The 14,039-nt window shown below is 42.9% G+C and overlaps 1 protein-coding gene across 6 annotated transcripts in view; it reads left to right on the top strand.

Moving 5' to 3' along the window:
• The window catches only part of celsr1a (cadherin EGF LAG seven-pass G-type receptor 1a), a 312,332-nt gene that overhangs the window by 259,814 nt on the left and 38,479 nt on the right, over window positions 1–14,039 (top strand). For all 6 annotated transcript variants that reach the window (XM_080207361.1, XM_080207358.1, XM_080207360.1 and 3 more), the window contains exons 18-21: window positions 1,921–2,015; window positions 3,764–3,973; window positions 8,823–9,006; window positions 10,895–11,038. In XM_080207361.1, coding sequence (XP_080063487.1) covers window positions 1,921–2,015; window positions 3,764–3,973; window positions 8,823–9,006; window positions 10,895–11,038 — 633 coding nt within the window. The remainder of the gene's footprint in view (window positions 1–1,920; window positions 2,016–3,763; window positions 3,974–8,822; window positions 9,007–10,894; window positions 11,039–14,039) is intronic.

Genomic DNA, 14,039 nt, shown 5'->3' with positions numbered 1-14,039 from the left:
TGACATGGGACTGTGTAAAGATTATTCAGTAACAGCTGAGACGAGTAGCTCTGCAGTGGCTTTGGAAATATGTGTATCAGGCACCCTGTCATAACTTGTGTAGGTCACTATCAGTTCAAGCCGTATGTTCCAGTTGGACTGTGACCTATAATCACGGTCCCTGGAGATAGAGAGCTCCGAGTAATAGTTAGCCATCATGATCCAACTTCCAATATTTGTTGATCTGGTAAACTAAAACAGAGTGTCAGTAAAGAGATGACCTGGATTTGTAGATCCCGGCTTATTTTAAAAATAAAGGCAAAATACCATGGAAATCTGAAATAAAAACAGAAAATGCTGGGAAAACTCAGCACGTCTATCTGCATCTGTGGAGAGAGGAAAAAGAGTTAGTCTTTCGAGTCCATGTGACTTCTTCAGAACTACAGTTCTTTTTATCTCTCCGGAATCCTGGCTATGCTGTGATATATCATGCAATTTAATGAAAATATTTCAGCGAGGAACATTTACTGTGCATAGCAGAATTGTCATGCAATAAATGAGCATTTGAAAAAAAATGAGAAGAATCCAGACAAAGGGAGCATTATGTAAGTAATTAGAGTGTCTACTTTTGTGACACAGTAGCCATGAGAATGTAGCATCATGTTTAATCTCCTCCTCGATGTCACAGTTTTTTTTGACCATGCTCTATGCCCCTGGATATTGTAACTGTATTAAGTAATAATACATGTGTCAGGTTCGAATGATCTTGAATAAATGGCCGATATTGTATTAATCTGGAAAATATTTGTATTTTTAATTGATTCTTCTCGAAGTTTTGATTTCTGTACAGGAAGTTAGAAGTTGTGTGTCAGCTTGGTGAGCAAGTTTTAAAGAAACTGAGCCATTAAAATTGAGGGGCGAGATCTTATCGGTTTTTCGTGCCCTGCTCTCGCTGTAGTGAGGATGGAGAATTTGGCACACAGCCAAATCTCCATTCACTGCAGTGGGACCAGAAAACCCCGCCAGCATGAACGGGGGTTAGATTCCGGCTGTAACTTACTTGTCAGCAATGAGAGGGAGTGAGCAAGTGGGTGGCTCATTCAGAAGTAGGCTCATGCCACAGAAGTGAATGGTCAGATGTCGTGCTCCTGTACTGTACAGTCCAATAATTCCAGCTGCCAGAAACCTCAGAGCAGTTGTCAAGAGCTGTTGTGAGCTGGTTTCGCTGGGGCTGCTAAAATTAATAATTCACATTAGTTTTTTTTATCTTTGGCTTGAGGTCAACCTTTTTGTGCAAGTCAGTAGCATCAGTGCAATGCAAAGTCAGTTTTTAAGAGTCAACCTGTTCCCAAAATATATTCATTGACAACTTCATGTGAGCACAATCTCACCAAAGTCAGGCATATTCTTTGATGAATGGTGATGGGCTGGTTAGCCGAGTACACTGCGGTATTGAGTGCAAGTTTGTCAGACTCTCCAGAGAATGAAAGAATGTCTGACGCTCCTTGTCACAGTGAAATTGTCTGTTTAAACCATGGGTGTTGGTTCTAAGTAGCGCATAAAGGACACCTTTAGAAGCTTTATTTGAATTGTGGGACAGTGTGCACTCCTGGCAGCTATTGAAGTTAATCCATGCACATAATTTTCATGTGTAAAATCATTGCTTTGCACCGGATTGTTAATATTCGCCTCCAACCCTCATCCTCTCCTTCTCCTTTCTCGCTAACTCACTCTCTCTCAATGTTAGTCGAACATAATTATTCCCTGCCAGCGGCATTGCAGTAAATTAAAAGTTGCGTTGCTGAACAAAGACTTACTTTGACTGTAAATTATGAGATTGTCTAGTTGTCACTCTGTAGGTGTTTGAACATAGTGAATTTAATTAATGAAGTGAGCAATGACTCTCTGGTAACTGGATCTTCCATTTTTTTTTCTCTGCAGGTACTGCAATCCGTCACTGCAATGAAGAGAAAGGCTGGCTCCCTCCAGATCTTTTCAACTGTACCACGCTCACCTTCATTCATCTCAAGTCTATTGTAGGTCCCTTTATTGTCCGCACCGTTAACACACAAGCAAAAATGCTTCAGATGCTGGAAATCTGAAATGAAAATAGAAAATGCTGGAAATACTCAGCAGGTCTGGCAGCATCTGTGAAGAAAGAAACAGAGTTAACGTTTCAGATCAAAAAACAAGCATCATGTGCTTGTATGCTGTTCAACAGCTATCCCCTTCTCAGAGCCAAGAGCGGATGAAACAAAGACTATTAAAGATTAATAAGTGTGATCTCATAAACACTAAGAACTGTGTTGTAGATGAGTTGACCTTCAGAAACCTACAAATCAGTTTGCTGCAGATTCATAGAATCCCTAAGGTGTAGAAGGAGGCCATTTGGCCCATTAAGTCTGCACCGCCCACAGTCCAACCCAGGCCTTCTTCCTGTAGTATGATTTATTTAGTCTGCTATTCTCCCAACACTAAAGGGCAATTTATTATGGCAATCAACCTAACCAACACATCTTTGCAGTGTGGGAGGAAACCGGAGCAGCCAGAGGAAACCCATGCAGACACGGGGAGATTGTCTGTGTGGCGTTTGCACAATGACTGAAGCTTGGAATTAAACCCCGGTCCCTGGTGCTGTGAGGCAGCAGTGCTTGCCACTGTGCCGCCCCAAAACATTTTTGAATATTTTTCCCACTGTGTTTTTATTTTTAATTTTATACATTGCTGAGATGGCAGCAGCCAACCCTCAGACTCCAGTCCATATCTGTCAGTAACCAGTCACTGCACACGTAAATTGCAACAATGATTCCCCTGCAGAAAATGCTTTGGAGCTACAGCAGCTCTGGACCATTCTGTGATTGTGCAAGGTGTTAACATTGGCATTTGTGCTAACATTGGTGTTAACATTGGCACTTTGTGGTAACCAGACATGACACGTCATTCTGTGCCACCCTGAAGTCTTGATGCATAAAATTAATGGCATTTGGAAAGTAGAATTTAAGAGGAAAATCTGATAACAGGCGAGGAGAACTTTATGGAGCCTACTTTTCTGGTTGCCATGGCATTAGTACTATTGTTCCATGGGCAACCAGGATCCAAGAAACTTGCAGTGAATCGCTCTCATTCAATCATTGCCCTTGGTAGGCAACGTGCTATCTTCCAGCCAGCCTTTAGGTCCTATCTGTATCATCTCCATGTTACAAAGGACTTGGGGCAGCATGGTGGCACAGTGGTTAGCACTGCTGTCTCACAGCTCCAGGAACCCGGGTTCAATTCCGGCGTCGGGTCACAGTCTGTGAGGAGTCTGCACATTCTCCCCTTGTCTCTGCGTGGGTTTCCTCCCATAGTGCAAAGATGTGTGGATTAGGTTGATTGGCCATGCTAAATTACCCCTAGTGGCAGGGTAAATATGTGGGGTTGCAGCAATAGGGCCTGGGTGACATTGTGGTCGGTGCAGACTTGATAGGCCAAAAGTCCTCCTTCTGCACTGTCAGGATTCTATGATTCTATTCATGGAAATAATGTGAAAGTGAGCACAAACATGCTCTGCTGCACCTTGATGCTCTCCTGAGTGAAACTGGTTGTGGAGTGTTCCTCTGTTTTGTGGTACAGTTGTTGAGGGTGGGGGGAGTGCAGTATCAGTCTGCCGACCCTATTGTAGAGTAATGGCGAAAATGCATTTTATGCTCATAATACAAATTGCAGCTTATTGTTTGACAGAGGCTCAGATTTTACAATCTCTTGTTGTACAAATTTATAGAATTATTTTGTATTTTACAAACAGATGGAGAAACTGTATCGCAATGAAACCAAGATGGATACGCAGAATTCAAAGAAAATTGCCAACCTGTTGCAGAATGCTACAAAACACACGCCAATGTATTATGGGAATGACGTGAAGATTGCTTATGAGCTGATAAAGAGGATTCTTCAGTACGAAGGAAACCAACAGGACTTTGATCTGGCAGCAACTCAAGATGTTGAGTTCAATGAGGTATGGATTGGTCTACATTTATATACCCACTTGGAGATGCTGATCTCTATTCAGGCTCCTTCCTGTGAAACATTATCCTGTCTGTGAGGCATTGTTCAAGCATTTGAAGAAAGAAACGTTTCCATTTATATGTAGTGTCTTAAACAGCCACCAGACAGCCCCAAGTGCTTTACAATCAATGTGGCATTTTTTTTCTTCATTTGTGGGACATGGGCATCGCTGGCAGGCCAGCATTTATTGCCCCTACCTATTTGCTCTTGAGAGATAGTGAGAGGGGAGGTTACTGAACGTGGCCAATGTACTTGCTACTTAGTAGGTATAGAATCATAGAATCCCAGCAGTACAGAAGGAGGCCATTTGGTCCATTGAGTCTGTACCGACCACAATCCCACCCAGGCCCTATTCCCATAATCTCGTACATTTACCCTGCTAATTCTTCTGACATGGCCATATTTTTTGAATGTAGTTATTGTTGTAGCGTAGGAAACACAGAGGCCACTTTGCGCACAGCAAACTCCAACAAACAGCAGTGGGATAATGACCAGATAATCTGTTATTGAGACATACAATTGACCAGGGCACAAGGGATAACTCCCCTGTTCTTCTTCAAAGATAGCGCTATGGGATCTTTTATGTCGCCTGAGAGGGTACTCGGAGCCTCAGTTTAACATTTCACCTAAAAGACAGCACCTTCGACACCACAGCACTCTATCTATTTTTCACTGGAGTGCCAGCCTTGATTATTGTGCTTAGCTCCTGCAGTGGAACTTGACCCCACAACCTTCTGACTCACTGACGAAAGTGATGCCCACTATGTTGTGGTTAACATAATAAGACATCCAAAATTACTTTCCAATACCTTCCATTTCAAAACTTTCTGTACTATAAAATAATCTTTCCAGCACTTCCCCCACCTTTACCTCAGATTGGAATCTATATTCTCTTGAGTAATTTTGCAAAGGCTGACTAAAGGGTATTTGTGGTGCAGGAATAATGGAATGATTTCTAAAATGCCCCCAGTCAAAGATGTTAATATCTCATGCTAAATTTAAAATCAACCCTGAAACTATCTCCTTTATATTGTCTCCTTTAACTGAGTTCCACCTATGCCAGTTTACTGCAGTTTGTAACGGTCACATGGCATTAAATTGGAAGGGGCAACGAATGGGGCAGCTCCTGTTTTTTATTGTTTTAATAAATGGGTTAGGGTGAGAATAAAAGTTTAAAGTTTATTTATTAGTGTCACAAGTAAGGCTTACATTAACACTGCAATGAAGTTGCTGTGAAAATCCCCTAATTGGCACGTTTCAGCACCTGTTTGGGTTAATCCACCTAACCAGCATGTTTTTCAGATGTGGGAGGAAACCGGAGCACCCGGAGAAAACCCACGCGGTCATAGCAAGAACATGCAAACTCCACACAGTCAGTGACCCAAGCCGGGAATCGAACCTTTGGGTCCCTGGCGCTGTGAGGCAGCAGTGTTAATCACTGTGCCACCCCAACAGCAGATTCAAATGACAAATAACACAGGAAGCCATGTTGTGGTGAAATATTCTGCTGGTGACAGAGCATTGGCGTACATATAGCATGGGATTTTCTGATTTTTGGGGTCCTACCGAAATCTACCCCCACACCATGAAATCCTGGGTGGTGGGATGGGCAAGCCATGCCAAATGCCACAGACTTCGGCCTGACCGGAAGTTCCCGCTGGAAGCTAATGGGAAAATCTGCCACAGGGCTGAAACATTCTGGCCATAAAATGGGCATGCACTGTTACAGGGCTGGTCTGTATAGCTACTGCACTGGGACATATGGACCGCCCATTCCCACAGGTGAACAGGCCTGTTGGCCAATAGCTGGAAACTACATGCACCCATTCATGGTCAATATGGGTTGGTAACTTAACCTCTCAAATACTGTTTAATAACAATAACCACATGCTGTAATTCTGAATAAGATTCCTGGTTGAAAGCAGTGCGGTATGGTATTAGATTGCAAAGACCAGAGACAAAAATTTCCCATCCCACCCACCACATGAATCGTAACAGGAACAGAAAATTCAGCAGAACGTCTAAAGATCCATTGAGCTTGGGTGGGATTTTCCAGTCTTGGGGCATGCGCAGCTGGAAAATCCAACCTATGTCTACTTTTCACTGGCTAATTGTTTAAAGCCCAAGGGTTTAGGAGTGTCAGGCTGAAACTTAATTAGTCCTTGTGTAACCTGGCTAGTAACATGTTCAGCCATCAGGAAAGAAATCTGCTTGTGATTTCTTTCCTGGGAAAGAAAGGGCGGCATGATAGCACAGTGGTTAGCACTGCTGCTTCACAGCTCCAGGGACCTGGGTTCGATTCCCGGCTTGGTCACTGTCTGTGGAGTTTGCACATTCTCCTCGTGTCTGCATGGGTTTCCTCTGGGTGCTCCAGTTTCCTCCCATAGTCCAAAGATGTGCAGGTTAAGTTGATTGGCCATGCTGTAAATTGCCCTTACTGTCCTGAGATGTGTAGGTTCGAGGGATTAGTGGGTAAATATGTCGGGATATGGGGGGTAGGGCCTGGGTGGGATTGTGGCCGGTGCAGACTCGATGGGCCAAATGACCACTTTCTGACCTGTAGGGTTCCTATGATTCTTTCTATGATCATGGCCACTGTTTAACACACACAGACACACATTGAAATTTGACATCTGAACTTTACATTCTGCAGTTGTATATACTATACATTCAGGTCAAAGGCATTGGAAGGAATGGCAGAACATTCCTTCATGAACACTATCATGTGAACATATGAACTCCTGAAATTTGGGCTTTTGGTATAAGCCACTGACCATGACCCTTGATATCAGAGCTAATTGCTTTAGAGTACTGACTCTTCCCTCATTAGCTCCAATGGAGAAATCTTTTCCTGTTTTCCCAAGAGGCGTTTCTGGATGGATCCTTTGACAGAGCTGGAATTTGTTGTAACTGATACTTGCTGCGCTCTGGGCTAAAGGTCTTGTCGGGCAGTGTCATTTTTTTTTATTTTTAAAACTTAGTAACCTTGCCCAACGGTGAAAATGTGATCTGATAGATCAGTAAAATATGACCTCGTCTAATCTACCCATCTCCAGCTTTCTATAACTTTGTGTGCAAAGTAAAATGTTGTGAGATGCTGTCTGAAGCAGTGATGTAAAGTTTAAGCTCTAGTTAGCAGTACATGATGGCATGAGGAGAATGTGGTATTGGCTTGTCCCTTGTGTCAGTGACTAGTTACTGTATATATTGGCATTCCAGAGAGGTTTCTAGGACCTAATCTTTCTAGCTCTGCTCTTGTAACTGCTGACATTACCCTGTATTGAGTTAAATGCTAGTTCACCATAGCCCTGGATCTCAGCATATTGATGTAGTTGAGGATGGTTTGCTCCTTAGGCCCTCAAGGGAAGTTCCAGTTCAATATTGATGAGTAAGGAGGGCTTTCTGCAGAGAGGAGGACTTTGAGGAGCTGGGACATTGGAACAATGGGGATGGCCTGGCTGCTTTAGGTCACCTTTGTGTGACTGGTTAGAGAGCCTATAGAGATTTTTGAGCAGAAGGCGAGGCCACCCTATCACACAGATTACGGAAAAAATTGGTTACCACCTCTTCACGATGTCCCAAAGCAATTAAAGTTTTGTTCTTGTGTCCTGAGCAAGTTGGATTCCTTCTCTAATTGATGGTTAATGCTCTCTAAAGGATGCCATTCCTTCTTTGAGTACAGAAAGCAGTAGATTTCTATATGCTAATGACAATAAAGGATACAGGGATAGCGTGTGACAGTGACATTGAGGTAGATTGTCTAATTGAATGGCGGAGCAGGCTCAACAGAACCTATTCCTCCTCTATCCCTCTGCCCACTTTGTGTGAGTGCATCCATTAGTACCTAATACAAAATGACCCATTGACCAAGCTGCCATATTTATTCAAATGTATGTGTATTTACAGTGGCAAAATATTAGTAATTCTGAACCAAGTGTATTACTTGGCAAGCCAATTGCCTGTAGTTTAAGTTTTCATTTTTATAGTTGTGTTATTTACAAAAAAGAATAAGTCCATCTTTTGAATCATCCAGGAGTTAACATTTGATGTTGCTACCATGATAAAGGATGTGAATTTAGATTCTGTGCAAGGCTGAAAGTCCTACATGTCTATATTTGGATTACAGTTTTGTCAGCAGTCATGCCATATCCGCAATTGCGGCATAGTTTCAAACTGGTAATATAGAGCCAGAGAATAGGATTAGGACCACCTTGTGCTTTTATGACTACGGTTTAAATTTTGTTTTCTATTTAAAACACTGTTCCCAGCAAGTTAAAGTAATGATACAGGGACTTTAGTATTCACAAATGAAGTATCATTTACAGCAGAACAAATCATGCACTGAAACATTCTGCCCCAGAGAGGATATTAATTGGCGACTTTGGCCACGATTCTTAAAAAAGCTTAAAAGATTATCCGTAAATAATACAGCACCACTGAGAGTAATATTCTTGTTCAGTGGTAATTGGAATGGATGTTAGAAACAGCTACAAAATCTCCCTTCATCTGGCATCCATCCCAGGCAGAAAGGTCATTCACGACTCAGATAAAAAGAGGAATTTATAATTCTTACCTCTGGCACTAGCTCAATTGGAAGGCATTTTACGATTTGATTTGATTTATTATCATCACATGTATTGAGATACAATGAAAAATATTGTCTCTTGCATGCTGTACAGACAAAACATACCATTCATAGAGTACATAGGGGAGAAGGAAAGAAAAGAGTGCACATAGGGTGTAGAGAAAGATCAGCTTCAAACTGAAGTTGAAATGTTTGCCCTGGTTTTTTGTTTCAGAATATTATCAAAGCTGCCAGCGCCATTTTGGATCCTCAGAACAAAGAGCACTGGGAACAGATCCAGCGGACGGAGGGAGGCACTGCGCACCTGATGAAACACTATGAGGAATATGCACACACCATAGCTCAAAATCTGAGAAAAACCTACCTTCGACCCTTCACCATCGTCACTGCAAATCTGAGTGAGTAATGTGGACAATTTCGCTTGTATTGTAATTGCTTCAAAATGACAGCCCCTTCCTGGGGAGAAAAATACCATTGGGCTGGATTTTGCAGGGGAGAGGGGCTAGTGTGGGTGTCCCATGTTCAAACCAACCTTGGGATGTTGTTGGGTGTAGATTAGCGCAGAACTCTAAGATTGCAGATTGTCACTCTGTACCCCCACGTAGTCAGAGCTGCAACCCTCACTCTGCCCCATAGTGAGAACCTCATCACTTGCCACTCCCACATCACTGTTAGAAACCCCATCAAATGTTGCACCTTGCTCATCAATCAAGAGAAACTGTGTTTTTAATGGTGATATAATAACTTTTCATGAACAACAGAACTGGCCCTGAAAACAATAATGATATGTTTGTGGAATGCTGTTAAATGATTAATTAATGGTTATTTTAAGCTAAATCTATAAAAATCATTTCTCTGTTTTTCTTTCCACAATGTTTTGGGTTCTACCATGCATGTCCCAGTCCTAATTTGCTCTCTGTTGAAAGGTTATTTTACTGCTTTTTGTTTTCTGTGTGGGTGTCTGGAAATCCTTAATGTGATTCGCTGCTTTGGCAGCCTGAGATATTACTGCAGTTCCACACTGGGAAATATCCAGTAAAGGACGCTACAGCCCGTAGTAGTGCAGTGCACAGGAAGAGATGCAAATCTTGTTAGATCTCTGCGTGATTTACTTTGAGTGATCACCCTTGCCTAGCCACTAACCTCAAGCTCTGTCCAATGTTTTAATGATGAGTTAATATACTTAAAACCATGGTCAGTGGACGTACTGTCATACAGTGTATTGATATTTTAACATGCAGTAATAGCAGTCACCATGTCTCCTGCATCGGGAGTGCCAGACTGAAATGCATGATCTGTCAGACTCCAGTTCAACAGCTTAGTCATTAGTGTCCCAACAATTCGCCCACCGATGCGTTAATGGAACTGGCATGAATGCAATTGCCTTCCACATTAACAATACAGAATTAACTAATCCTGCCTTGGTCCATAGATTACTCCTTCTTTCTTGATTTATTTATGGAGCCTCCTTCAGTCTCAGAGAGGGCAGCTAAGTCCTGTCCAGTACTCTTGTTGATGACTGCTCCCTCAGCCCCACCTGTGGTGGAGGCTGCCTCGCTAAATATTTTCAAGATGCGGGTTGATGGGTTTTTGATAAGAGAGGGGATTAAGGGTTATGGGGAGAGGGCCGGAAAGTGGAACTGAGCCACGACAGATCAGCCATGATCTTATTGAATGGCGGGGCAGGCTCGAGGGGCCAGATGGCCTACTCCTGCTCCTATTTCTTATGTTCTTATTGCACCAGCCAGTTCCATTCGGTGCAGTCTCAACAGTTACTACTTGAAGACTCTATGATCAGTAAGTAGTCTCACAACACCAGATTGAAGTCCAACAGGTTTATTTGGTAGCACGAGCTTTCAGAGCGCTGCTCCTTCACTTGGTGTTGTGAGACTCCTTACTGTGCCTACCCCAGTCCAACACTGGCAACTCCACATCACTCTATGACCAAAAACAGAAAATGCTGGAAAATCTCAGCAGGCCTGACAGCATCTTTAGAAAGAGAATAGGGTAAAGTTTTGAGCCTGGATAACCCTCATTAGCTATTTGAACAAACATTAGTCTTAAAATTATTGTGCCCAAAGTTGTGAACCAACCAAGGAAAAACTCTCTTATGATCTCTGTGCCATTTAAGAGTCTGCAGGAAGCCATTTCTGAATCACATAGTCGGGAACAACGTCCATTAAAATATATACTAAGTGCCTTCAGTTTAAATGCACAGTCCACAAATGTCAAAGCAACACTTTGCCATCAATCTGGGCTTGATTTTTATCTTCTTTTTATTTCAAGTCATCGCAGTTGAACTCTTCGAGATGGCGAACTTTCCAGGTGCCAGCATGCCACAATTCGAGAAAATCCATGAGAAAATTCCCAAAGATCTTGAATCCAGTGTGTTCTTTCCAGAAGCTCTTCTCAAAGCTGGAGGTGATAAAGGTACATCTGCCTTCTTGCTGCATTGTTTTTATTCATATGGAACTGTGGTTTGTGTTTTCTAAACTTGGCCATGAGTCACATTTGAACCATCATCCACGCTGACCTAGTTGACCTTGATTCGAGTGGACCTGGGATTCAAGTGCTTGCATGGAGGAAGGAAATAGACCAGCCTAGACCCCAGCCCAGATTGGTATCCATCAGAACTGAAATGTGTGCGTGCATTGGGTGAGGGCAGGATACAATTCAACTGCACTCTGTTCATAGTTGAATAGTCTGCAAACATCCAGTGTTTTGGCCCTTGTCATGAATGGTCACTCTGATAGGTCACTGCCAGCACCTATAGAAAGATGTTCGAGTTGATGTGTTCTTTTATAGAATCATGGAATCCCTAAGGTGCAGGAGGAGGCCATTCAGCCCATCAAGCCTGCACTGACAACAATCCCACCCAGGTCCTATCCCCATCATCCCACATTTTACCCTGCTAATCCCCCTGACACGAAGGCTGGAATTTTACCGGTATGCCCACCTGAGGCACGTAAGATCGCATCCGAAGCCAACAGAGGATGCTGTTCTGTGAGCCTTGCCCGCCCCGATTTCAGGGCAGGCATGTTGGTAAAATCAGGGCCTAAGGATCAATTTAGCATGGCCAATCAACCTAACCTGCACGTCTTTGAAGTGTGGGAGGAAACCAGAGCACTCGGAGGAAACCCACACAGACACGTGGAGAATGTACAAATGCCACACCCCACACACACACACTGACCCAAGGCCAGATTGGGGTCCCTGCTAACCACCATGCTGTCCCTTTCGGGAAAGTGGGGTAAAAGTGGAAACATCATGAAAAGGACCATCGCATTTTTTTTATTTGTGTTTTCGGGATGTGAACGTCACTGGTGAGGCCAACATTTATTGTCTGTCCCTAACTGCTTTCCATTTCAAAGGGCATTTGAGAGTCAACCACAGTGGCCAGACCTGGTATGGATGGCAGACTTCCTTCCCTGAAGGAAACCCAGATGGGTTTTTACAATAATCAATAATGGTTCACCATCAACATTTGACTTGTAATTCCAGATTTGTAGTGAGTTCAAGTTTCACCGTCTGCCTTCGTGGTGGGATTTGAACACGGGGCCCCAGATCTTACTCTGAACTGCTAGTCCAGTGACAATTCCACTGGGCCACTGTTTCCTCAAGAAAATAAACATTTATATTAGTGTTATGGGTTTATTTAGATTGTAGAAGTTCATAATTTTTTAAATGCATTTGTCGAACATGGGCGTCACTGGCTGGCCAGCATTTATTGCCCATCCCTATTTGCCCTTGAGAAGGTGGTGGTGAGCCACCTCTTGAAATGTTGCAGTCCATGACCCACAATGCTGTTAGGGAGGGAATTCCAGAACTCGGAGACTGAGAAGGAACGGCAATATACTTCCAAGTCAGGATGGTGAGTGGCTTGGAGGGGAACTTGCAGATGATGGTGTTCCTATATATCTGCTGCCCTTGTCCTTCTAGATGGACTGGTCGTGGGTTTGGAAGGTGCAGTCTAAGGATCTTTGGTGAATTGCTGCAGTTCATCTTATAGATAGTACATAATGCTGCTACTGGCCTTCAGTGGTGGAAGGAGTTTATAGATGTGGTGCCAATTAAGCAGGTTGCTTTGTCCTGGATGGCGTCAAGCTTCTTGAGTGTTGTTGGAACTGTACCCATCCAGACAAGTGGGGAGTATTCAATCACACTCCTGATCTGTGCCTTGTTGATGGTGGATAAGCTTTGGGGAGTCGGGAGGTGAGTTATTCGCCACAGTGTTCCTAGCCTCTGACCTGCTGTTGTAACCATTTTGTTTATGTGGTGAGTAATGTTGAGTTTCTGGTCAACCGTAACCCCAAAGGTATCGACAGTGAGGGATTCAGTGATGGTAATGTTTAAGCGCATTGTCTTCATCAATGATGAGAATTTGTGTAAATTCAGAGTACTGAAGTTTAAGCACTAACGTAACAGATAAATTGTTTTCCTTTTCATTTGAACTGTTCATGGGTGAAGAATTGATGCCTTTCAAGGCGAGCCTTCAGTCAAAGTATTATATCAACTGCACAGCAGTGTAATGTCAACCAACGTCAGTGATATGGGATTTTAATCATTAATGAAACAAAATGAAAGGGTTTTTTGTATAATCCTTTCTGAGATGTGTAGCTGCTTTCTTATGCAGGTGAGGTTCATCATGTGCAATTGTGATGTGCTGTATCACTACAATTATTTAAGAGTCAGCTCATTCATATCCTTATTGAGTGCCCTGCCAAATAAAATCCATACTGAGAAACAGCCTTCACAATCTTCAATTAAGAAAATAAAAGATCTTACTAGTACAGAGCAGGAAATTTGTAAGTTTAGTCTCTAGTCTGTGCTGACTGCATTGACCTTATCTAAATCAGTTGTAGGAATGCCACATTTAGCCTCAGCTTTTCTGAGTCAGGATTGGAAAATGAGCTGAAGTTTTCACTTGTGGTCACTATCCGATACTGCCTACAGAGGTTCCACGTATTAGGGCGACGACAAGGTTAGAATCAGCGATTCCCTTAATCGGCGTACATGCACAGTGATGCTATAATTGTGTCAGTATTGTTCTGGTCGTTTACAGAACGTAGCCTTGAAAATAGAGGAAGTCACGGCCTCGCAAAAATAATTCCAAATACCATATGTTAAACAAAACCAAAAGGACAAAGAAAATTTAGAAGGATCGTTTGTCAGGCTCGGCTGTGATCATTCTAACAGCCTGCCAGCACGTAACTGTCTAGGCTGACATGTGAAACGCTTGGCTGTTTATTGGCTATGGCAGATAACTGGTTAAGCCACTCCATAACACATACGGCTGGATCACGTAAAGCGTTATTGAGTGTTGATCACCTCTGGCAAATTGTTCTCCATCCTCCTAGAGTACAAAGGAAGCTCACAGCCTCTTGTTTGTTCTGCAAACCATCTTTTTAAACCCCTCTTTTCTGTCTCCTTC

This window comes from Carcharhinus amblyrhynchos, chromosome 19, assembly GCF_965287045.1.
Source record: "Carcharhinus amblyrhynchos chromosome 19, sCarAmb.v2.hapA, whole genome shotgun sequence".
Classification (NCBI taxonomy): domain Eukaryota; kingdom Metazoa; phylum Chordata; class Chondrichthyes; order Carcharhiniformes; family Carcharhinidae; genus Carcharhinus; species Carcharhinus amblyrhynchos.
Note: the sequence above shows the minus strand (reverse complement) of the source record. Positions and strands in the feature narration are given on the sequence as shown.